Source organism: Urocitellus parryii, chromosome 11 (assembly GCF_045843805.1).
Source record: "Urocitellus parryii isolate mUroPar1 chromosome 11, mUroPar1.hap1, whole genome shotgun sequence".
Lineage (NCBI taxonomy): Eukaryota > Metazoa > Chordata > Mammalia > Rodentia > Sciuridae > Urocitellus > Urocitellus parryii.
In genome coordinates, this window is record NC_135541.1 from 49,154,134 (window position 1) to 49,181,620 (window position 27,487).

The 27,487-nt window shown below is 34.2% G+C and overlaps 1 protein-coding gene and 1 non-coding gene across 2 annotated transcripts in view; one reads left to right on the top strand and one right to left on the bottom strand.

Annotated features, from left to right (window-relative positions):
* Positions 1–367: 367 nt before the first annotated feature.
* Positions 368–27,487, bottom strand: part of C11H1orf141 (chromosome 11 C1orf141 homolog) — a 45,069-nt gene continuing 17,949 nt past the window's right edge. The window contains exons 4-6 of the mRNA XM_077791552.1: positions 3,682–3,754; positions 2,308–2,494; positions 368–946 (exon numbers count right to left, since the gene is read on the bottom strand). Of these exons, the coding sequence (XP_077647678.1) occupies positions 368–946; positions 2,308–2,494; positions 3,682–3,754 (839 nt within the window). The remainder of the gene's footprint in view (positions 947–2,307; positions 2,495–3,681; positions 3,755–27,487) is intronic.
* LOC113197823 (U6 spliceosomal RNA) lies at positions 25,416–25,522 on the top strand. Its single transcript, XR_003302757.2, has one exon. It is a non-coding gene; the product is annotated as a U6 spliceosomal RNA (small nuclear RNA).

Consider the following 27,487-nt stretch of genomic DNA (forward strand, 5'->3'; position numbering starts at 1 on the left):
ATATTCAATTATAGAACAAGCTTATTGGCTTCCAACAGCAAATATCTGGTTAGTGCATGCCATTCTTGGTCTTGAATCAGACTTTACTGTAGGAATGCTAATGACTGATCAATCTAATTGAGATAGTAAAAAGTCATGGACTAGTCCCTCTAATTGATAATTATTTCCCAGTGTCCTATTATTTACTAAAAAATGTTAATTTTTCTCCATTGGACCACTGTCGATTTGTAATTCCAGTTTCTATGCCTTGCTTTCTTGAGCCATTCATTAGAATATTACAATTTGGATTTCTTTTATCATCTTGAAACTTGGTTATTTGCTTCTTGTTACCAAAATACTACTGTACAAATGACATCTTTGGAGGCCTTTAATCATCTTTTGACAACTTTAACAAATCATCCAACGGTGTTACGTCACTTATTTTATGAACTTCCAGTATTTTTTTCGAAGGTTTTGAGTAGTCTTTAATAGGTGAGGCAGTGAATTTGTGTGTGTGCATCGGCTTCACTGTAGAAAGAATTCTTTCAAATTTGTGAGTTTTATCACTCTTTTCTCGAATAACAGGTTTATCAAGATAGCCCACACATTTTTTTGTGAAATGGGAAAAAGTCGGTGAGATAGTATAACTTCTACTCCAAAGTCTGTCTTTTGATGGCTGATCACAAGTATTCTTCACTGTTTTTTGGTCCACTCTCAAAGGTGTGGCTTGTTTATCTTTTTCAAATGTTATATGTGTAGTTCTTTGGGGTTCAGAAAAGGTAATCACTTCATTGCCAATAAAAGATTTGAGCATCGCACAGTTTCTTTCCAAAACAAAATTTGTTCTTTTATGAGGGTAAAGTTTTTCATTTTGCCAAAGATGGGCAGAAAGTCCATTTTTTGTGAAAAGTAACATTTGAATATATTTTTTATCATGGAAAATTATGGGATTTGTGTCCTTTTGTTCCTGAGAATTAAAGGAAAGAATACTTAGTCATAAGTCTAATGAGGTAAAAAGCTACAAATATTTTAAATATGAAAATAAAATTTTCATATAGGATAGAGCATTGGGATAGTATTTTTTAAGTTTCTGTCTTCTGTAATTTAAAAAGCATACAAAAAATGATTATGTAAAAAAAATCATAAGAGACATAACTGATTGTAAACCAAAATTACAAACACCGGGTTATTCTAGTACAAATTCAAAAAGTTTAAAATTATCTGATAATGGTTATATCTATTGTAAACCAATACTTAGCATAATACTTAGCATACAAAAAATATGTAACATATATTTGTGGAATAAAATAGCCAAAATAATAGGTTGACTTAAAGACAGACTTTTTACCACAATAATGGTGAAATCTGTTTGTATGATTTGCAATTTTAAATTTTCCCCTCATTTCCTTTTTTAGCTTTCATATTCTCTGTCTTGTCCTAAGTAAAAAGTTTTAACTCCAAAGAAATTGGTCAAATACATATATTATCAGTATTCATTTGGCAAATGTAAGTCAATGATTGTTATTTTTTCTTTAAGGCTGTAATTAGTGAAATAAGAAATTAAATTCAAACCTGTCTCAAGAGACTAAGACAGGAAGATCATGAGTTCAGAGCCAGCCTCAGCAAAAACAAGGCACTAAGCAACTCAGTGAGACCCTGTCTCTAAATAAGATACAAAAATAGGGCTGGGAATATGGCTCAATAGTTAAGTGTCCCTGAGTTCAATTCCTGGTCTCCCCTGCCCAAAAAAAGTGAAATTAAATTCATCTTTTCTGAGTGCTTTTAGTATGAAAGATACATTGATGTCTATGATTACTAGAAAAAAATATTTAGTTTTGTGATCACAAGTTTTCCTATTTAGCCACAGTAGTGAAAGTCTCTTATATTTTTGGTCTGCCCAACACCTTAGGGAATTTCCTACCTCACGGGTCTATGTGTCCTTAGGTGAAGCAGAAACTATCTTAGGCAGCCTTTCTGGGGCTTGAGCACAGGCATTTGATATAGGCTCTGCCAATCAGATATACCTAGGAGAGTGTTCAGTTCAGAAAAAGGAGGCAGTGTGAAAAATTGCAGACTGTGGAAACTATTCTAATGAGGGTGGTAGAGGCCATGTCTAGCTTTGAGAGGCGTCAAGAGCAAAGGCCTTAGAAAGTGTAATCCTTTGAGCATCAGTTGTGAACTGATCTGTACAATAGCAAGGGCCCCAGGGGAGCATTCTAGAGCTATACTTGAGTGATTCCTGACTAGATAACTTTTATGACAGGTTATCTTTTTAGCTTTCTCTGAAGTTCATAGTATTAGTATGTATTAAATAATAGTAGATATTACCACTTGAGAAGTTTCTGTCTTTGCTGGACTAATGTCCACTATTTTGGCATTTGGATTTTTCAGTTCATCCTCAAAACACAAGGGGAGCAAGGTGTTCTTTCTTACTGAACAGTGGTCACTCAATGGATCACTTGTGATTGGCTTCTTTTCTTTTGTACTGAAATCATTCGTTGCTGGAGGATACTTCCTTCTGAAAATGAACACAAGTTCAAGGAATAGTTTATTGGATTGATTTCAGGTTTTCGGTTCTTGTCTGCCTCTGCTTATCCCTATACAAGTCACTGACGACATCTCCAATTCCTGTTCCATAGACTTTCAACCAGATAAGATCATCAGTCTGGTTTGTAGGAGAAAACAGCAAAGCAGAGGTGGCAGCAAGACAGTCTTTTGTGGGACTTTGAGGTGGGAACGGAATGTATTGTGTAGGTTGAGGCGAGCATACAAGTAGAGAATTCTTAGCCACACCCTTTAGTGAGAGTATGAGAGAAGCTTTGCAGGGTAGATTCATGTCAACATAAGGTGACTTAAGTTTTGTGAGGAGGATGAAATAAGCATAAAGAGGATGCCAGGTCTTCCTTGGTTCACTCAGGATGTGGATAGTGATTTTAGGCTAGTCACAAGGGCTTATTATTGCAGGATGGAGGTGACCTGCAGCAAGGGTTTGACAAAGGTGAAGTATAGATAGCCTCCTGGAAAGAGAACCAGCCTAGAGGGCATGACAGAGACTCAGAGGGCCTCCCACACCAGTGAGAATCAAGAATGGGCCATAGCCAAGCTCAGAGAGAACACGCCATGGGTTTCATGAATCCTGGGGTTGCCAATCCTGATAGCAGCACAGGTACATTGGTCAGGTACATTTTCCTCATTCTCAGAATTCATTGAGCCCCTCACCTGTATACTCCTCAGATATTAACTTGGAAAGAAACAGAAGAATGAGTTAAACCTCAAGAGACTATTCATTATTGCTCTAAACAGAGTTTAAATACATTGGATTAATAGGACTTTTTTAAATTATAGAGGTTTTAGAGGCTCCTGAGAAAGATCAGAACTTGATGGAAAAAAATAAAGAAGCTACTTTTTTTCACATCCATGTTATAGTGTAATTACATTCATCTCTCTACTACAAAAACATAACTCTGTTCCTTCTGCTCGTTTTTTTCAGGGCTTCCTCACCAGCTAAGTTTGCTCCAGGTCTGGAGCCTATGAGCTGAGTAGCGTTGGACCATTCACTGGATGGCACTATATGGAACTAAATGTTGAAAATAAGCTAAAATAAATTCATTGTGGTCAACTATAAAATAAAAGGAAAAACTCATATCCTACTAGAAACATCACTGAACTGAATAGAATGTTAAAATTTTTAAAGTAAATTACCTCTTATTTACATCCTCTTCTAAGAAACCAATTGACTCCAATGATTTTCTAGAATTTTTTTCGATTTGAGCTGAAATGATAAAAGATTTTCATAAAAGACACACATATATTATGGCATTTAGAAAATATTTGTGTAAAATATTTTACAACTTAAAATAACATGAGAGCACCTGATCTGCAGTAGCTACTCCATAAGTAAGTTCTATCTTGAGTGAACAAGAAAGAACTGGAAAAGACAGATGGAGGCTTTAATATTTAATTAAGGCAGATGGAACACACATGTGATGATGTCCAAAGAGAGATGTCTTGCAGAAGGAAGCTTTCCTAAATTTTCAGGCCTGGCTTGTGTGTCAAATCATTATTAACCAATAAGAAGCCTCATATGGTTAAACACTATTGCTGTGGAGAGAAGTCATTTAGCAGCTATTGAACAGATCTTGCCACCTGGCATAAAGGAAGTGCCCAAGGCTGAACCTTCCAAATATGCCAGATGACCACCACAGCATTTTTCTGCTTTCCCAAGTGTTCTCTGATACACATGTTGTTAGCAACATATTAAGCATTTTCCTGTCCTCTGGTCGTTGATATTCTAGTGCAGTGCTTCCTAAACTTTCCACATCATGGCAAACATTCTGATGACTACTATTTGTATAGTACACCTGGATATACACTTGAGTAGACCTCTGTGGCAGGCTGTCACAGGGCCAACTGAACAGCCTGAGGGCTGAAGAATCAATATTTTAACATACATGTTTTACAACTCCCTCCAAAGAATTACTCCTCTCACTCTAGCAATCCAGTGGGTAGAGCATCACACTCCAGAAGACCCCACCTAAAACTGCTGAGAAGAGAAGCTGAGAATATTTTCAATTCCCATGGAAAGAATTCTATAACTTTTCATCAAAAACGTTTTTTCCTTAGTTCTTTTTTACTGTTTAATTGTGACCTTAATGGCACATGAACATTTATACAGTTTCAATTTTTTTTTCTACTTCTCATTTCTAGCATTTTTGAGGCCAGTTATTTTACATGGATTAGTTTTTGTGAGATAGGATTTTTTAATAGCATATTTTAGTTTTGTTTTGTATTCCTTATTTTTATTTTTAATTAAAAAAATTTTCTCCTACTGTTTTGCTTGATTCTCTCTTTTCTTCTGCCAACAGCCAATCTCTATTTTTCTCTTTCACTCTTCCTTTAATATTGACTTCTGTCTTCTCTCTTCCTCCTTCATAATCATTACATCCTATATCACTTCTGTTTTCTCTTTGTCTATTATTTGAAAATGTAAACCCTTTTTGCAAACTTGCTGTTTTTATTATGGGCAATAACTGATCATATTATTTCTGTTTATTGTGATAATTAACATTGTAGACATCATAGCAGGAACTATTTGGCTTAATGCTGTAAATTATTTGCATTGGTTTTTGTTATTACTTGTCTCCCCCTAAACAGTGAGATACTGGAAAGCTTCAGGGATACTATAAGTCCACAGGGTAAAAACTCTACTGCCTCAGATCCATACTGTTAGATGGGTAGACATACAAACAACATGAAAAAGCAAGGGAACAAATCACCCCAAGAAAACAAAGAAACTCCAATACAGAATCCATTGACACCACAGTGGAAGAAATGTCAGAGTAGGAGTTTAGAATGTACATGGTTTAAACTGATCTGCAAAGTAAAGGATGATGTAAGAGAGCAAATACAGAGAGCAAAAGATCAGTTCAATAAAGAGATAGAGAGTGTGAAAAAAACAAACAAACAGAAATCCTTGAAATGAAGGAAACAAATTAAATATTCAATAGAAATCATCACTTATAGACTAGGCAACTTGGAAGACAGAACCTCAGGCAATGAAGACAAAATATATAATCTTGAATATAGAGTTGACCTCGGAGAGAAGATGTTAAGAAACAATGAAAAGAACTTCCAAGAATTATGAGATAACATGAAAGGACCAAATTTAAGATTTATCAGGATAGGTGAAGGCATAGAGATATAAACCAAAGGAATGCCCAATCTTTTCAATGAAATAACACCAGAAAATTTCCCAAATCTAAAGAATAAAATAGACTATCAAATATAAGAGGCTTATAGGACCCCAAATGTGCAAAATTACAATAGACTCACATCAAGGCCCAGTATAATGAGAATGTCTAGCATACAGAGTAAGTATAGAATTTTAAAGGCTGTAAGGGAAAAAAAATATATCAGATTACAGATAGGTGGAAACCATTACAGATCTCAGCTGATTTCTCAATCTAGACCCTCAAATCTAGGAGGTCCTGGAACAACCTATACAACGCTCTGAAAGAAAATGGATACCAACCAAGAATCCTATATCCAGCAAAATTAAGCTTCAGATTTGAAGATGAAATAAAAACCTTCCATGATAAACAAAAATTAAGAGAATTTTCAACCAGAGAGCCTGAAGTTCATAATATTCTCAACAAAATACTCCATGAAGATGAAATGAAAAAAAAAAAAAGTGAAAACCAGCAAAGGGAGGAACAATACTAAAGGAATAGTCAGTCAAAGGAGAAACTAAGTCAAATTAAAAACTAGAAATAATCCAAAATGACTTGGAATACAAATCATATCTCAATAATAACATTGAACATTAATGGCCTAAGCTCATCAATCACAGACTAGCAGATTGGATTAAAAAACAAGACCCAATAATATGCTGTCTCCAAGAGACTCACCTAATAGGCAAAGACATCCTCAGACCGAAGGTCATAGAATGGGAAAAAAACATATCACTCACATGGAGTCATTTCTTTCTCTGGATCATATTACTTCAGCTGTATTCAGACTCAGAGACAAAATCCTCCTAACTTAGAGGAGCAAGATGTTGAAAGGAAAATTGATAACAGAAGAGACAGGAGGCTAGTTCCTAGGAACCATAAAAATAATCATAGGGAAATTTATTTCTGTGAACTGTGTATTTAGTGAAACCTTTCCTGACTCTAAGGTGATGGTGGCAACGGGTAACTCTGTCCATTTGCATGTGAGGTGTCATTTGGATTTCATTTTTTTTAACCTCTTTTTTTTGGATAAGCAATTCAGTTTCAGGAGGAATTTAGTCAAAGAAAGGTCTCGCAGCCCATGGGCCGTTTGATGGAATCATTTCGACATTGCATACATCCAAAAATGATTCCTGGGAAATAGTTTCCTGTCTCTTCTTGTTGTCAACTTTCCTTTCAATACCTTGCTTCTCTATGTTAGGAGGATTTTGCCTCTGAGTCTGAATACATTTGGAGTAATATTCATGATCCAGAGAAAAAAATGACTAGTCATGGCCATCACATTTCTCTCAAAATGCTGCCAACATAGACTTGGAATACTGTTTGACCTGCAATGAGGAAAGAAATCCCACAGGAAGGGTTTCTGTCCTTCTGCAGCCCGTCGTTGACGGACCTAAGGTGAGTGTGTGCTTGTAGTCTTTGTGATGATGCTGGAGGACAAGTAATGAGAATGTTTTCTACTGGTTCTTGTAGTGTTGTTCCTTTGTCCCATGAAAAGGAGTTGCTCACTGACATAGGAATATTCTTTTGATTTGCTTCGTATTGTAATATGTGGCAGATTTTCTTTGTGTCTAGAATAAACCGCGTTAGAGTACTTTCAATCTAATAAACTTTCCTTCTTTTTGTGATTCATTTTGGCCACGATAAACTTGTATTTATTTTTTTCAAATTTCCCTGAAGTCTTAATTTTGAACTTAGATTTAAAAAAAAAAAGTTTTAAAAAATGCTTTTATACAATGATTCGAGAAATTTTTTAGACATCTGCTTCCTAAAAGAGTAGAACATCCTGCCACTGCTCTTAGAGACAACAATTTTCTTCAGGGGAGAATAGAGTCTTTTCCACCTTGAAGGAGTAAATCTTGAATGATCTAAGCTTGTGCTTTTCAAAATGTGATGTGAGTCATCCATTTATGTTTTGTGAAGTCAACTTAGTGTTGGCTAATTAGCCTTTGAAAAACATGAAATTGAATAAAGTATAATAGGATGTCTCACATAAATCCTTAGCAATAACCGTACAAAACACAGAAATATTGCAATCAAGTTCAACTAACAGAAAGAAAGAGAGATAATTTGGATTCCATAAACCTGAGTCTTCTAGCATATAGCAGAATATCTAGATCTAATTTATATATCTCTCTATATATGAGTGTAATATTAAAAGATATTTCTTGTCAGCCTTACTGGTTACACTCATGTAATCCCAGAGATTCTGGAGGCTGAGGAAGGAGGATCATAAGTTAGATGACAGTCTCAGAAATATAGCAAGACCTTGTTTCAAAATAAAAAATAAAAGGGCTGGGGCTGAAGCTCAGTGGTAGAGCACTCACTTAGCACATGTGAGGTATTATGCTGAGAGCCATAGCCAAGTAGGAATGACGCATGGCATTTTTGGTTGAAAGGTGAGGCCAGCAAACCATTGAGATGATAATGATTATGTTAAGATGTGCATAATTGGAGATTAGACCCCTGCTGTCTGCCTGGGGGGTGGGGCCTGCTACTTTGGAGCTCTCGAGGGACTCCTGGAGAGTTCCCATTGGTTGGGGAAGTGTGGTAGGAGGGAATTCCAGAGGAGGGATTTCCTGTTGGTGTAGTGTGTCCCGAGAGAACGCCGCCGTGCATGCGTGGTTCGAGGGAGAATTCCTGGGGAGCGAGGGAGAATTCCTGGGGAGCGTGTGTGGAGTGTGCTGGTGGAGTTCAGAAATAAAGTTTGTTCCTGCTTCAGTGGCTCGTGATTTGTGCCCAGCCAGACTGCAGCAGTATTGGGTTCGATCTTAAACACTACATAAAATTAAAATAAAAGTTTTGTTTTTTTTTTAATATAGGCATTTTTTTAAAAATAAAAATAAATTAAAAATAAAAAGAGCTGGGGTATTGCTCAATGGTAGAGTATCCCTGGGATCAATCTCCATTACTGAAAAAATAAAAGAATTTCTTATTGTAGGTCATTTTAAAAGCCGGAAAAAATGATTTAAGCTAATGATTACTTGTTGGTTTAGATATGGATACATGAGGCTATTGTAGCCAAGGAGACATAATGGAAAGTCTTCTTTGGGGGAACTTTTTTGTTTGTTTGTTTCATTCTTACAAACGGATAAAAAAAAACTTTTCTCTTTTTCAATGGATGTTATTATCCACACAGTTATCTAGAATATCAACTTTATCAACTTTAAGAAGGTCTAAGCAATTTAGTGAAACCTTGTCTCAAAATAAAAAATAAAAAGTGCTGGGCCTGTGGCTCAGTGGTTAATGCCCCTGAGTTCAACTCCAGTACACAAAAACAAAAACAAAACAGAATGGTCCATGAGCAGTGGTTCACACCTGGAGGACAATTAACGAGAATATTTTTTACTGGTTCTTTTAGTGTTGTTCCTTTCTCCTAGGAAAAGAAATTGCTGACATTTGGAATATTCTTTTGAGTTGTTTCGTATTGTAATATGTGGCAGCCTCCCAGTGGCTCAGGAGGCTGAGGCAGGAGGATGGCAAGTTCAAAGCCAGACTCAGCCAAAGTGAGGCATTAAGCAACTCGGTGACTCCCTGTTTCTAAATAAAATATAAAATAGGGCTGGGGATGTGGCTCAGTAGTCAAGTGTCCCTGAGTTCAATCCCTGGTACCCCCATAAAAAGAAACAAACAAAACTCAGAATGAATCAATGAATAATAAATCAAATCACATAGGAGTTAGAAGACTAGAAGGCTAGAAAGATTCTATATGCTATATGTCATACCAAGTAATCTGGACTTTATCATTTTTGTATTAGAAAGTCTTGAAATGTTCCTAAATCATGACATATATGGTAGTATGATCAAAGATTGATATTCTTTAGTAAAGGATTTTCTTAATGCTTGTATTCCAAATTTAGATGCATTTAACTTTCAGTTATTTCAATAGTAGCATGCAATTTGTATACCTTTGAAAGTAGGGTCTCTTCCCTTTGTATAAGCATTAGATTGATTGCTGGATATAGGAGAAAAGATTGAAGAATTCAATGATCTTCTATATCCTTGTCTATTCTGTGAATGTAGAATATGCAAGGGCTCTTCATTTTCTGCCTAAATATTGGGAAAATTAAAAGCTATCTTAGAAATTATTTCTTCCCATGTGTCTATTGATACATAGTTTCATTTGATTATTCATTTACCTCATTCACATTCCAAAGCTCTAATTATAACAGCTATCTGGTTCTTTAAATATTTTCAAATATAATTTTTTTCAGTCTCAAAAACTCCTCTGAGATGGACATTATCACATTATCATTCTTTTTTAGTAACTTTTATTTCCTTTGTCTTAAAACTTAGCCTTTATATTAACACAAATTTATTTCTACAAATGTAAGCAAACATCTGAAGTTCAAATACTAAAGAAAAAAAAAATTCTCTGCTTTAATAGAAAAGTACTCTCACCACATAGAGTAGGTACTTCAGAAGAGTTCTGAATAGAGAAAAAACAACTAGAAAAAAAATCCAGCTTTTCCTAAATTAGTTTCAAAGATTTTATTTATATATATATATATATATATATATATATATATTAATTAATTACAGATACCTAACAGGCACAGTAGTACGTGTCTGTTATTCCAAAAATTTGTGAGGCTGAGGCAGGAGGATTGCCAAGTTTCAGGTCAGCCTCAGCAACTTAGTAAGACCGTCAGTAACTTAGTGAGACCCTCTCTCAAAATTAAAAATAAAAAAGGGCTAAGGGGTATAGCTGCATGGTAGAGGGACCCTGGGGTTAAATCTGCAGTATCAAAACCAAAAATAAAACAACGGGTACCTAGATATCCAAGATAGACATATGCATACATAATGCAAAGTGCATAATTTGTGATTCTCATAGATAAACCAATCAATTATTTGGTAACTACATTTTTTTTCATACCAGACATAGAAAGGGTTTAGTTGTGATTAATATGAAATAAAATAAGGTATACGACAGAAATCGAGGCCATAAAGAGGTCACATTCTTATTGGATAAATATGATTAATATACATAAATTAATAGTAAGTGATGTAATAGGGTAATATCATCAAGAACTAAACCAATGAACAAAACCTGTAGCTGAGGAACAGTTAAAAAGAGAGGGATATCAATAAAGGCTGGAACAGACAGAAAAGATTTCATAGAAATGGGAGAATTTAATGCTAAGATTTGAAAATGATGGCATTTCAGGAGAGGTCAACAACATAAGCCTGGATAGTCCATAAGATGGTTAGGAAAACAGCATATTCCGAGCAGAAGGCATTTATTATTGATTGAGTGTAAAGGTAAGTTTGAGTAGATAAGAAGGAGAATTATGAGATGGATAAAATATATGTTTTGAAAGACAAATGAAACAAGTGTATTATAAAGAAAAATTACCAAAATTGTCTTTAGAAGTAGAAAATTTGAGCATACCAATAATTCTTGAAAGAAATGCAAAGAAATTTCAAATAATTATCTCTACAAAGTAGTTTAAAAGAACAACCAGGCCCTCCAAAAACCAAGGGAATTTCTTTACCATTAGACCCACCTTATAACAAATGCTAAGGGAGTCCTACATCTGAAAGTTCCCAAATGATAAACTACCATCATTAAAAACACACAATAGTATAAAACTCAGAGGTACAGAAAATACACAAATAAAAAATAGAAGGAGTGGGCTGGGCTCATAGCTCAGTGGCAGAGCACTTGCCTAGCATGTGTAAGGCATTGGGTTCAATCCTCAGCACCACTTAAAAATAAATTAAAAAAAAAGTTATTGTGTCCATCTACAACTAAAAATAGTTTTTAAAAAATAGAGGTAGTAATACCTTGTTACCACAGAAAGCCACCAAACCACAACGATAAGAGAAAGAAAGGAGCAAAGGAGACACAATACAATCCAAAAACAATTAATGAAATGATGGAAGTGAGTTCTTACTTATCAATAACAACCATGAATTAAATGCATTAAATTTCCCATCTAAAAGATATATACTGATTCAACTATATGCTGTCTATAAGAAATTCACTTTACTGGTAAAGACACACATAGACTGAAATGAATGGATGGACAATGATTTCTACACAAATGGAAACCCACAGTGATCAGGAGTAGCTATACTTTTATATCAGAAAAAAAAATTTAAGTCAAAAGCCATAAAGAGAGACAAAAAAGAAAATTACATAGTGATAAACAGAGTAATGTATGAAGAGATATAACAATTACATATGCATTCAATACCAGAACATCCAAATACATGAAGCAAAGACTATCAGATCTAAAGGGAAACATGGACTCCAATACAGTAAATACAGTAACAGTTTTCGACTTCAACACTCCACTTTCAAAAACAGACAGATGTAGAAAATCACAAAGAAACATCAGGGGTAAAATATACCGTAGAACAAATGACTTGACAGACATCTACAGAATATCCATTCAATAGCTGCAGAATACATTCTTCTCATCAGCATATGAAACATTCTCCAGGATGGATCATATGTTAGAACACAAAATAAGTCTCAATAAATTTAGGAAAATCCAAATTATCTCACCTATCTTCTCTGACCACAATGGAATAAAACTAGGAATCAACAGCAAAAGAAACTTTGGAAACTACAAATGTACAGAAATTAAATAACATGCTACTGAATGACCCAATGGTCAATGAAGAAATTTAAAATGGAAATTTAAAAAAATTCTTCTTGAAACAAATGAAAATAAAAATACAACATATTAGAACTTATGGAATATATCAGAGCAGTACTAAGAAGGAAGTTTAAAGAAAAAAAAAGGCCTACATCAAAAAAGTAGAGAGTCTGGTTGCTAGCTCAGTTGTAAAAACACATTATACCCCCCCAAAAAATTAGTCAAAGGAAAGAATATACTAAAAATCAACAAAATTTTAAGTTAATTCTTTTGAAATCAACAAAGCTAAATCTAGACTAAGGGCAAAATACTCAAATAAATACAATCAGAGTTGAAAAAAGAGACTTTACAATTATATTACTTACAGAAATACAGAGGATCATAAGGACCTACTGTGAGCAACTATACATAAGCAAATGGAAAGTCTTAAAGAAGTGGATAAATTCCTGGTCACATACAATGTACCAAGGCAGAGAGAAGAAATGGAAAATCTAAGCAGACAAATAATGAGAAACAGGATTGTAGTAGTAATAAAAAGTCTCCGTCCAGAGAAAAGTTCAGTACCTGATGGCTTCACTGCTGAATTCTACCAAACTTTTAAAGAGAACTACTAAATGAATTTGTAGAGGGAACTCCTCCAAATTCATTCTATGAGTGTGGCATTATCTTGACACCAAAACAAGACAAAGACACAACAACAAAAGGAAACTACAGGTCAATATCTCTCATAAACAAGGATGTAAAAGTCCTCAACAAAATACTAGCAAACTGGGTTTAATAGCATTTTAAAAAGACTGTACAACATGAAAAAATGGAATTTATCCCAGGTATGTAAAGACAGTTCAACATAGTCAAATCAATAAACATGATTCATTTCATTGATAGAATGAAGGGTAAAAATCAAATGATCATTTCAGTAGATGAAGAAGAAGCTTTTGGTAAAACGCAACATTTATTTATTTAATATTTATGTTTTAGAAGTAGTTGAACACAGTACTTTGTTTATTTTTTTATGTGGTGCTGAGGATCGAACCCAGGGTCTCGCACATTCTAAAGGAGCGCTTTACCGCTAAGCCACAACCTCAGCCCCACCCCCAATATCTTTTTATAATAGAGTTTCAACAGCATGTACAGCCAGAGGAATGAGAAGTTGTGGTCCATTTGTGTACAATGTGTCAAAATGCATTCTACTGTCATGTATGACTAATTAGAACAAATTAAAAATTAAAAAGACTTTCAACAAATTAGATATAGGAAAAAATGTACCTCAATGCAATAAAGTCCATATAAATGACAAACCCACAGCTAACATCATACTCAATAGGGAAAACTTGGAAGTTTTTCTCCTGAGATCTGGAATAAATCTAGGATACCCACTTTCATCACTCTTGCTCAACATAGTGCTGGAATTTTCATGAGAGCTATCAGGCAATAAAAAGAAATAAAGAAGGAAGTCAAATTGTTCCCATATGCAGATGGCATGATCTTATATACAGAAAAACCTAAAGATGTGACCAAAAAAATTGTTAGAACCAATAAATTCAGTAAAGGGGTAGGATAAAAATTCAACTTATAAAAACTAGTAATGTTTCTATATAAATCATTAATGAACTAGCTGAAAGGAAATAAAGAAAGCAATTCTATTTACAGTCACTACAAAAAAAAAAAAACCTTAAAATGAAACACCTTGGAATAAATTTAACCAAGAGGATAAAGAAATTGAAAAACATCCATACACACAAATGGAAAGACATCTCATGTTTATGAATTGGAAGACCTAATATTGTTAAAATGTCCAAACTAGCAAAAGCAATCCATAAACTCGCTGCTATCCCTATCCCAATTCTGATGGTATTATTCACAGAAAGAGAAAACAATGGAAAACTTTTATGGAGCCACAAAAGACCCCAAATAACCAAAGCAACCCTAAACCAAAAGAACAAAGCTGGAGGCATCACAACACCTGACTTCAAAACATATTACAAAGCTATTGTCATCAAATCCTATTGGCATTGTACTAGTGAAAAAACAGACACACCAACCAAGAACCCAGAAATAAATCCACAAATTGACAGTCAAGTGAGTTCCAACAAAGGTGCCAAGAACATATGTTGCAAAAAAAGACTCCAATAAATAGTGCTGGGGAAACAGAATATCCATGTGCAGAAGAATAGAATTAAACCCCAACCTTTCACCATATATAAATATCAACTCAAAATGGACAGACGTGAAACTACTAGAAGAAAATGCAGGAAAAACACGTTAGGCTATTGATAGGGGCAAAGATTTTTTGGATAAGACCTGAAAAGCACAGGCAGCAAAATTAAAAAACAGACAAATGGTACCATATAAACTAAAATGCTTATGCATAGCAAAGAAAGCAATCACCAGAATGAGGAGACAGATTACAAGATGAGAGATAATATTTGCAAACTAGTCATCTGAAAAAGAATTAATATTCAGAATACCTTGAACTCAAATAACTCAATAGTAAATGGACATGTGAAAGATTCTCCACAAGTCAGGGAAATGCAAATTGAAACCACCTTGAGATATCATTGGTTATCATTTAAAAAAAAAAAACGAGAAAATTCTGATAAGGATGCAGAGAAAGGGGAACTCTTGGATACTCTTGGTGTGAAAGCAAATTACTACAGCCATTATGTAAAACAGCATGGTTTCCTCAAAAAACTAATAGAACTACCACATGATTCAACAATCCCACTATTGGTTATATATTTTTTAAAAAATCAGGAAGCTGAAGAGATTTCTGCACTCTCATGTTTATCACAGGACTACTCAGAATAGGCAAGATACGGAATTAACTGAGATGTTCACTGATGGGTGAATGCATAAAGAAAAGGTGGTCTAGATATACAATGGACTATTATTCAGCCATAGAATAGAATGAAAACCTTTGTGGCAACATAGATGGAGCTGAAGGATATCAATGTTAAGTAAAATAAGCCATACACAGAAGACAAACACTACATGTTATCACTTGTATGTGGAAGTTAAAAAAGTGGGTCTCACAAAAGTAGAGAGTATAATATTGTCCACAAGAGGCTGAGAAGGGGAGGGGAAGGGAAGACAGAGAAAGGCTGGTTAAACAGGTAATAAAAGAAATTCAGTTAGTGTTCAGTAGTAAAGCACTTGCCTAGCATGCCCAAAGCCCTGGGTTTCAATCCTCAGTACCCAAACCCAAATACAGTTAGACAGGAAGATTAAGTTCTAATGTTCTATAGCATAGTTGCGTGACTATAGCTAATAATAATTTATCAGACATTTCAAAATGCCTAGAAGAGAGGATTTTGAATGTTTTCAACACAAAGAAACAATAAATGTTTGAGGCATTGGATATGTTATACCCTGATTTGATATTACACCTTATATATGTGCATGAAAATCACACACTGTAATCAATAAACTTGTAGTTATATATGCCAATTAAAAATTAGAAAATTACCAGACCCAATATATATTTCAATAAAAATTAAAGAAGACACCATTGAGGAACTAAGGCCTTAGGGAATCAGCATGCATGTGGATTAGGGGAACGGGTGAAAGTGTAAACTTTAAAGGGGGGAGTGCTTCTGAGTTAATACTACATTGGACCATGCTGTTTACAGCCACACCCTACTAAGACCTCTTTACAATTATGGCAAAGCAATAAAAAAAAGTCAGTCTATAATAAAAAGAAAGCAGGGAGGTGTGCATTTTTGGAAAGGGAGGGGACAGAGGGACTTGGGGGTGGGTCAGGCAGATATCAGTATATGAGAGAGATTTCAAAAAGATTTCTCACAAATAATTGAAACTTCAAGTAAGCATAGCAGTAGAATCAATTAAAAAAAAGTATGCTGTTTTCCTGATGAGATCTGGAGCAACTCCAGGCTTAGAGGTGGCAGATATTAAGGGCGAGAATGAGAAAAAAGTTATAAAGAGACAAATTAACTAAAATGCTGTCTATATATAAATTTCTGAGCCATTTGCTCCTTCCTCCATTTTTCAGTTACCCTATCCTACATGCAAAGTTACAGGAAATTGCATTTAATTAATCCCAGGCGAAAATAAAGAACACCCTTCTCTAAACTTCCTGCTAGTGTAGATTTTAGACCTCAACAGTCAGCTCTTCATGTTGACTTCTGAAAGGAGGGCTACCAGACAAACCACCGGCTCTCTACCATCTTAGCCTAAAGTAAAGAAAGGCCACAGAGAACTCTCATATACCCAGAAGAGTTAACTTTTCAACCCTGGGGAGAGGATTACATATAAAATTGATGGCAGATTCCTAGAAAACTTAAACCTATTTTTAAACCTTTTTTTTTTTTAGTACCAGGGATTGAACCCAGGAGTGCTTAATCACTGAGTCCCATCTCCAGCCCCCTTTTTATATTTTATTTAGAGACAGGGTCTTGCTGAGTTGCTTAGGGCCTCACTAAGTTTCTGAGGCTGGCATTGAACTTGAGATCCTCCCGCCTCAGCCTCCTGAGCTGCTGGGATTACAGGCATGCACCACCACGCCCGGCTGCATTCTTAAATATGAACAAATGAACAGTGTCTTAGTCTACCTGAGCTGATATAATAAAATGCCTTAAAGGGGGTAATTTCTAAATAATAGAAATTTTGATTCTCAATATTGGAGGCTGGCAAGTCTAAGATCAAGTTGCTAGGAGATCTGGTGTCTGATACAGACTTGCTTTCTGATCCATCCACAGATTTTTGCTTCCTTGCTATGTCCTCATGGGATGGGAAGAACAAATAGCTCCCTCACTCCTCTTTAATTCCCTAATCTCATTTATGATGACCCCTAAAAATCCTATTCTTAATATCATCTCGTTGCAAATTTCAACACGTGAATTTTGAGAGGATAACAAACAAACAAATCTGACAAAAATCAGCAACTTCAAAGATACATATGATAAATGAAAACCCTGAAACTGGAGGAAATAGGTAGTTTAAAAAAAAAACAGATAAGAATTTAAGAAAATAAACTTCAATATATTTAACATTTTTTTGAGAACAAATGTGACAAGAATCTATAGGGGAAAATAATCACCAAGAATATGAAAGAAACATTGGAAATTTAAAATATGATTGCTGAAAAAATAAATAAAATAAAAAATTAAAATATGATTGCTGAACAAAAATTCAATAAGAAGATTTGAAGAAATAGCTGAGGAAAATTCTCATATTAAAGGAAAAATTTTCAAAGAGACAAAAAAAATAGAACTAGGAGTTGTGATGCACACCTGTAATCCCAGTGACCCAGGAGGCTGAGGCAGGAGGATTGCCAATTGAGAGCCAAGCCTCAGGAAATTTTGTGAGATCCTATCTCGAAATAAAAAATGGGGATGTGTCTCAGTGGCAAAGCACCTCTGAAGTTAATTCCCAGTACTTCATGGGGAAAAAAAAAAGAAAAAAAACCCAATAAAACAATACAGAGTATCAATGCAAGAAGACTAATATCAGATTATCAGAGGACAGAGAAAATAGTGGAGTGGAAACTGAAATAATAGAAAGAAATGGGGGAGCACTAAGTAAAGACATTTGGCTTTAAGGCAGAGTCTACTGAGCATTTAACAGAATAAAATGAAATAAAATTTCCATACCTAGGCACATCCTGAAGACATTTCAGAGCAATGTTATTAACAAAAAAGTCCTACAGTTTGTTTTTTTAAAATTGATACAAAGATTGAGAACTTCTAATAATAATATTAAATTACACAGCACAGTGGAATGTTGTCTTTGAAATGTTGCAAAAAAAATAATTTTGAATCTCTAATTCTACTCAGCCAAATTACGAATCAAGTATGTGTGAAAAATAAAGATGCTCAGCTATTCATGTGCCATTTCTAGGGAAGATTATTGACAATGTATTCTAGAAAAATAAAAGCAAAACCCAACATGAAATAAAAAGACATAGGATTCTAGAATCTGGGAACTAAACCAGGATTGGAATGAGCCTGGTGACAGTGACAGAGGAGGCTTAAGAGAAATGGGCCAGGTTTAGAATGAGAAGTCACCAGTCACCAAGAACAGTTCCTCCAAGAAGACTGGAGTGGATGCCACTCAGTGGAGAGGATGAGTAAGACACTTGATCATATCCACACACGATGACAAGAAAGTAGCAGGCTTCTTTTCTGGAAGCCGAGTTTCATAGTGGTCAAGAGCAGGAATTGGACTGCTGGGTTCTCCTGATTCTGTTCGCTATGTTGTTTATCTTCTTTGTACCTCTGCTCATTTATAAGTAGGGATAATAATACTTGATTTGGTTGTTGAGGGTGTGAATTTTATTTTAATATAATAGACACACACCTAAGTACCATTGGTATTTTCCATTGGTATCACCATTCTCCACAAGAAAAAGAGAAGTGAGCAGAAATTCCAGCAGTAGAAAACACAAAGGTGAACAACACAGGTGTGGTCCAAATACGAGGGAAACTCAAACACGGCAACTTTTTGAGTAACGAATGGAGACTAAGAGAGTCTCTTGTTTTTGTCTTGTACCCACTGAAAAGAAAGGTTATCCTAACACAGCCTTACTTGGTTCTAAGATGAATGATTATTTAAAATGTCATAATAATAGACATGCTGTTGACAGCATTTTGGCTTTTAGAATTAACCTACTTATTGCAAAGTGAAATGTAATTCTTGACCTAAAAAAAGCAAAAATATTACTTAATATTCTTGATCTGAGGAACGGGGTGTGGAGGAGAGTGGGAGGGAAGGATAGGACTGCTACAATCTTCATCTTATATGGGGGGAATCAGGAGCTAGTGATTATAGAGGATAAAAAAGAAAAAAACAGATCCATATTTCAATTTAGAAAAGTTAACAATAGAACCAGTAAAAAAAAGTAACTACCAAATATGCAGAAGAGGCACAAGAGGTGAAATAGGAAGTAGTGTAAATAAGTTAATTCATAATCTTTTTATTGATTATTCAGTAGCTATGTTTAAAGATGATAATTTTTTAAAAAAGCAGTAGAAACTTATTTTTTATAAATGTGGAACTAATCATAAGAAATAAAGCCCATAAAGATTAAACATGTCTGCCTCTGACAGAGGAAATGAGAGAGAAGCAAGGATGGAGAGGCTGTGTGGTCTTCTTAGCCTTTCTGTACAATTTAATTTTTTAACATTGTATGGACTTTTTATTTCTTAATGAAAATGTTACATGTTCTGTATAAGATGCTAGCAAATTTATTACAATGAGCACACTGATTTGTGATGTGATCATATAAATTTTAATTAATCATGAACCTAAATAACCTAAGTAGATGAGGATAAAACTGATCATTTGGATGGTGGACACTGCTAGTGTTTTTTAAAATTATAAAATATAGGAGTATGTGACAAAATATAATGGTTATTAATTATGGTTACTGGGATGTCTATCTTCATATTTCTTTCTCCATATCAGCAATCATCAGAGTTAATAATAAATAAATAAATACCTAAAACACTCTTTTAAGTGATTTTTCCCTTATTGATTCTCTGGATTAATTTCTCTCTCTAGTCCCCTAGATACAATCTGGTGAATAATGCCCCAGGGCATGCTCAACACCCAAGGCTAGCTAGTTACTTTTCAGTGTGGCCATGAAAACCTCACTCAATGATTATCAAGAATTAATATTCTAGTTACCTGGGAGGCTGACGCAGCAGTATCACAAGTTTGAGGCCAGCCTCAGCAACAAAGAGAGACCATAAGAAACTTAGTGTGTCCCTGTCTCAAAATAAAAAAAAACTGAATAAATAAATAGAAAAACTGGGGATGTAGCTGAGTGGTATAGCTGGGTTCAATCCCCAGTGCCAAACACAAACAAAACCTCAAATTAACAAAAAAAGAGTCAATAGTGTTGATTCTAAACCTATTTATGGTAATGGTTATTATAATTATATAATTTTATTTAAGTTGAGCGTGCTCAAAAACATGATCTTGGCTACACATTAAAAGATTAACAAACAGATATAAATTTTTAATATTACAAATTTAAATAAAATGTTTAAGTTATGCATGTATATGTTTTAAGAAATTATATATTTTCTTTTCTGTTGTTCCCACACATAAAGTCTTATATAATATCAGAGATAAAATCACTTTATATCCTTATGCTTTTGAATTCTAAAATTCATTTGATTCCAGAATCTGTAGAAGCATTTATATGATAATTAGGGCTAGTTCAAATTTCTATTACATAGCAGTAAGTATACAAATTATACCTACCTCCGTTGTATTCTTAAGATAATGAAGGAATTTAACAGATCTTGGTTTTAGATTTTCTTGTACTGGTTCTAAAGAAATCCAAACACAAATGACATTTTCATGCTTATCTTCTTGGAAAAAGTGAATTTTTAAATAAAATAGAATTATATGTGCTATTCAAAAGAATCCTTTGGTTAATTCTTTTGAAAAGAAAAGTATTCCCCCTCAACCTACACTTTTCTGCTCCCAATTATGAGTTTTATTAATCTAGTTTCTTGTTATTTTTGTCACAGTACTGGGGATTGTACCTAAGACCTCACACATGTTAGATAAGTGTGCCACCGCTAAGCTATATCACCAGTCCTGGATTTTTCTTAAAGTAAGCATAGTGTAAAAGTGAAGCATACAGACTTTGAATTTAGCCACACTACATCCAAAACACAACAATTTTGTGAGTTCTACCACCTTAGAAAAGTTACTTAACCTCTCTGAGTGTTACTTTCCTCAGCTGTTCAATGATGGTCCGAGAATTCGATGAGATGATAGATATAACAATATGGAGTCTGATATCCATTAAATTAAGAGCTATTTATTGATCAGCTGCCCTATGCCAGGTGCTGGTGCTGGATCCTGGAATTGTGTTCTTATCCAGTGATGCACACATTTTAGTGGGTAACAGAAAATAAATAAGCATAAGACCAAAGGATGAAATAATTATAAATTGAAAGACATGCTGTGACAACAATAAACACATTTTGGTGAACAAGAATGATAGAGGGATAGAGAGTTTCTCCTAGAAGATGCTATCTACTGACATTAGCAAATGAGGAGTAGCTGTGGAGCTACAGAGCAAGAGTGCGCATGAAAATCAAAGAAAGATCAATAAAGTAAAGGAAAGGGACCAGAGGGAGGGAAGAGGGAAAATAATGGGGAATTATATTAACCAAATTATATTGCTACATTGTGGGCATGTATGAGTATGTAACAACAAATCCCACCATTACGTACAACTCTAAGGCACCAATAAAAAATTATATATATATATATAAATTATATGAAAAAAATATATATGAAAAAACAGAGTGAATGTGTCTGGGCAGAGAGGAGCAGGAAAGTCACTTCTTTGTAACAACCTGGCAGTTATATGGAAAGGAGGCTGGAATGTGTAGTGGGGTAAAAGGCAAGGAGGCAGGGGGAGAAGTTGAATGCATTGGTGAAGGACACAAGACTCAGTAAGGTCACAAGACTATTTTATAAAGAGTACAGACTCCATCCAAAGGGCAGTGAGAATCCATGGAAAAGGCTTTAAACAGAGATCCTGAACAGACTTTAAAAAGATCACTCTGGTTTTAGAAAAGAAAATACATTAGAAATTTCTACTACCGTTACAGAGGGTCAGCCAATTAGTACCAGCCCCCTTATTGAAGGCAACTGAAAAATTTGGATGAGATATATTTTAAAAATCTAAAGAGCATCAAAGAGCTAAAAGGTATAAGGGAACGTCTGGTCCTAAATCTAGAAGAAGGTAAGAATTTAGATATGTAAGACCAGCAGGGAAAGCCCTTTCTGAACTGAAGGTATTTGTGATAAGAAGCTCGGGTCTTGAAAGGCACATGAATTGAGATCAAAAGCCAACCAAAGCCCTGAAATGGAATATTTGATTTATTCTTCTGTTTGTCACCTCTCCCCAAAATGTCACATGCATTAATTTTACCTGGGATCCCAGAGGGTTACAACCTTAATTCAGAACAGACAAGCTTGCTGATAGAGTTGAAGCTAGTGCTTCTGCCATCTATGTGTTTCAGGGAAATTAAAGCCTTATATGTGGATTATGATAAGTATTCATAAGTATTGCCTCTAGATACCTTGCAGAAATAGTAAAAATATCTTCTCTGCAATAAGATATCATCATCCTAATTCTTAATTTTCTTAATAGTGACCAGCACACATTCAAAGATAATAATGCAAACAGGAAAATATAACATTATAAGAGTGAACCATCAGAAATAATAGGCAATGATGAAACAGACCATTGATGATTTCAGTTTCCAGGCAGGGAGCAAGAGATCAGAATGTCTACTATGTTTAAAAAGTAAGAGACAACCTTGAAATAGACATAAAAGTAAATTTTAAAACCATAAAAGTAACATAGCAGATGTTATTTTCCCTCTTCCCTCCCTCTGGTCCTATTTTTTCTTCTAACATATTTTAAAATTTTATATACCTTTTCACCTTAAATAATAGATCTGGTTCAGTAACAGATGAAAATGGAAACATAGAATATGGGTCTGAAGAAAGAATTAGGAACTCATTAAAGAAAGATAAAAAAGAGGGAAAATGCAGACAGAAGAGGATAAAAATCTAAAAGCATTGAACGTGATTTTTGGAGAAATATGGATGAGGATTTTCCAGAACTGGTGAATGAAAACATTACACAGATTTACAAAGTTCAGTGACCCTTAAGCAATATAAATAGAGACAAATTGATCCTTGGACATATCATAGTCAAAATACATAAAAGCAAGAAAAGATAAAACCTTAAAAGCAGTCAAAAGAGAAATGGTAAGTAGACTGAATTACCAATGACAGGAATGGAAGTCAGAAGGTACTAGAAGGAAATTTGCAACATGCGGAAAAGAAAACAACTTCCAACCTAGAAGGTCTGTACTGAAGAAAATATTCTTCCAGAATGAAAGTGAGATAAAGAATTTTTGGAAAAAACAAAAATTGAGAGTGCTTACCACGAGATGACAGTAAAATTCCAAAGGAGGAATTTAAGACAAAAAAGAATGCCAGATGTAGACAGAGAAGTAAAAATTTAAGTCAACAAAGACTTTGTAATAATAATAATGATAGTGTCTTATGTGCTTAAAATATAGAATATTAAAATATACAACAGTAAGAGCAGAAAAGTTAGGAAAGGAGTAAAATAATTTGCATTCAGACAATGGAATATGAAACCAAACCATGAAAACATATGAAGAAAACTTAAATGCATTTTACTGAGGGAAAAAAGTTTATCTTAAAAGGTTGCAAATTATAATTGTATAATCCCAACCATGTGATATTCTAGAAAAAGCGGAAACTGTCAAGATAAGTGATGAGAGGGGTTTGGGGTGGGGGTGGGGAGGGATGGATAGGCAGTGAACTGCTCAGCATGATGAATGGTGAATAATGTCATTGTATGTTTGTCCAAACCCATAGAACTTTAACACCAACAGTGAACCCTAATGTTAAATGAAGATGTGGGGGATAGTGCTGTGCCACACTACTCTCAGGTGACAGCAAATTTAATCCTCTATCGAGCCATATCGTGAATAGGGGAGGGTAAGTTGGGGAGAGGCAGGAAGTATATAGGAACTCTGTGCTTCCCACACGATTTCACTGTGAACCCAAACCTGCTCTAAAAAATAAGGTTCATTTAACAAAAATTCAATGGAAACAAAAAAACTACATGAAAATTACCTTCTTATCCTTGTGAAATTATTACTATCGACAAGGGTTTTCTAACGTACTTCAAAATACTATTAATAGTGTCTGTGTTTTTAATAAATACAATATTAAAATGCATAATAGTAATAGTAGACAGAGAGCAGTAAAATAATTTAAGGGTTCTGTCCAGAGGAGGTAATATTAGATCCTGAAAAAGTGCATATTTGTAATTTCTAGTGTGATCATTTAAAGAATAGAAACAGAGCACATATATAACTTTCACACTAATAAAAGGGAAAAGTGAAATTTTCAAAATCAATTCTAAAGACAACATAAGAAAATAGAAAAAGAAGCAGAGAATAAACAGGGTGTATAGAAATAAGATGGAAGATTTAAATCTAAAGATATCAGTAATTACATTAAGGATAATGTTCCATTCCAAAGAAAATGAGATTAGGTTTTTTTCAATTTAACAGCATGATGTTTGCAAGAGATAAATTTAGATCACAATATTATACAAAGTGGTAATAAAATGATTTTTTTAAAAAAGGTATACCATGCCAATGCTAGCTAGAAGAAAGGTGAGATAACTGTGGTAACACTGATTAACAAAGCAGTCATATAATGAAAAAGGGTTCAATTCACTGGACATATATAATAATTCTAAATTTTGTAAAACAAGGCAAAATTTGACAGCATTATAGGAAAAACAAGTCTGAAATTTTTCAGTTATTGACAGAAAAAGCAAGCAGAAAAATTTACCAATGATGTAGAAGAACTGAAAATCAGAGCAAACAAATTTGATCTAAAAGACATAGGTAGAACACTCTACCCACTGCAAAATATACATTATTTCCCAGCATCTATAGTGCATTTACAATGAACTTGGTGGTCATGCTAGTGCTAATTCTGTAGGAATAAAATTACATGGAGTGTAACCTCTAACCATTTGCAATTGTGCTACAAAGCAACAATAAAAAGATAAATAGAAAAGTTCATATAATTTGAATTAAAACATATACTTGTAACTACTTAATAGATTAAAGAAGAAATAATAATGGGAATTTTAAAATAGTCATGATTCTCTGGGAAACATTAATCTGCCAGATGGCAAAGCTTATTTTAAGAGACAAACATTAATGTTGTGTGGTACTGATTCAGAAATGGACCAATAATCTAATGACACAGAGTAACAACCCCAGAACACAATCCACGAGTGTTAGGAAGAGAACAGCCTTCTTAATAACAAGCTGAGATAACTGGCTATCCATAGAAAAAAAATTTATCTCTTATTTTCAAATCATTTAACTATAAAAATAAGATAATCTCTTTACAATCACAAAGGACAGAAGGACTTCCTAATTATAGTACAAAAAGTATTAGTCATATAGATAAAGATTTAGTATATTTGAACTTATTAGTGTGAATAAATTTCTGTTCATCAAAAGGACACAATAGGGTGCTTGCTTGGGCAGCACATACACTAAAATTAGAACAATACAGAGAAGATCAGCATGATCCCTGTGCAAGGATAACGCACAAATTTGTGAAGCATTCCATATTTTTTATAAAGACACAAATGGGTGTAAATATACTTTGGGTACAACCAAAGACATGAAAAATTGTGTTCTATATATGTAATAAGAATTGTAACGCATTCCGCTGTCATATATAAATATAAAAATAATAATAAAAAGTAAAAATAAATAAAATGCCTGTATTTTCTATTTAAGAAAAAGGACATAATAGGGGGCTGGGAATATAGCATAGAGTGCTTGCCTGCCATATGAGAGGCCCTGGGTTCAATCCTAGCACCACACATTCTCTCTCTCTCTCTCTCTCTCTCTCTCTCTCACACACACACACACACACACACACACACAGGGAAAAGACACCACATAAAGAGGGAAAGAAAAACACACAGAGAAAGAAAAGATATTCATAATACATGAAACCAACAAAAACTAGTAACCAGAATATACAAAGGAATAAATAGTAGACAAAAATTGAATTTTTGTAAGTAGGCAACATGTTTTTAATTTTTATTTTTCCCACATCTTTATTGGCACATTATAGTTATATATACTGATGGGTTTTTTTGTTATATATTCCTACATGCACACAACACACAATATATCAATATAATTTGACCAATATCATTCCCCAACACTTCCCCTCTTCTTCCTCACCTCCCACCCCTGAGTCCCTTTTCTCTACTGATCTTCCTGTGATTTTCATGAGATCCCCACCACTCACTTTTATTTTCTTTTTTCCTCTCTAGCTTCCACACATGAATGAAAACATATGATTCCTAATCTTCCAAAAATTGAATTTTACAGTTAGCTTAAAACCTGGGTGGTTTCCAAAAGTATAAATTTAATTGATCAATAGTCTATGAAAAAGGTGTCTACCTTATTAGTAATCATAAAATGCAAATTAAACCACAATGACATGCTATTATTATACATGACCAGATAGGTAAAATTTGAAATTGGCAATTTCAAGTGTCAATAAATAATCAGAACAAAAAAAAAAATCTCAAAAATCTGGTAGGAGAATGAATTGGTACAAACACATTGGAAAGTTTGCTCTTATTTTTTATAGTTAAAGATAAGCATACCCAGTAATATGCTCTTGAGAAACAGTAGAATACATAAATATGAATATTCATTTTCACATGGTAATGGCTGAAAATTGAGAACCCTAAATTCGACAGTGGATGGATAAATTGTGAAATATTCACACAACAGAATATTCTACAGCAATGAAAATAAAAGAACTACACGTCCACGCCTAATCCCAGTCACTCAGGAGGTTGAGGAAAGAGAATCTCAAGTTTGAGGCCAGCCTCCACAATGTAGCATGACACTGCCTCAGGATAAAAAAATAAAAAGGCTGAGGATGTAGATCAGTGGTGGAACACCCGTGGGTTCAATCTCCAGCACCACAAAAAATAACCGAAACCAAAACTATAATAATACAAATGACCTTATGAAGACAAGGCTAAGAAAAAGAAAATATAAATAAAAACATAGTGCATGATAACATTATATATAGTTTTTTTGAAACCAGAAAAATCAGGCACACTATATTTTTCAGACAAACACACAGAGGGTAAGAATATAAAGAAAATGAAGGAAGTGATTTCCTAAGAAGTTAAGGTAATGGTAACCCTTTAGGGAAAAGGGAGGGAGAAATTATCTGGAAAAGGTCAAGATGTTGGCAATATTCTATTTCTTGATCTGGTTTCTTGTTATGTAGTGTTGGTTTTTTACAATGGCTGTTATACTTTACATTTTAATGTTATATGCACTTTTGGGTCTGTTATTTCTTAATTTATAATGGTTTAACAAGAAAGAAGGAAACTGATTAGAAAAAGGGCAAGAATGAAAGATGTACCAGTTGGCAAACTACTGTGGTTGTTTGCAGAAATACAAGGTGATGATGGCTTGGATTACGATGGTGGTACAGAAGTAATGTAAAGATATGAATTCAAGATAAGTCAGAATGGAAAAGACTGGATTTCAGCAG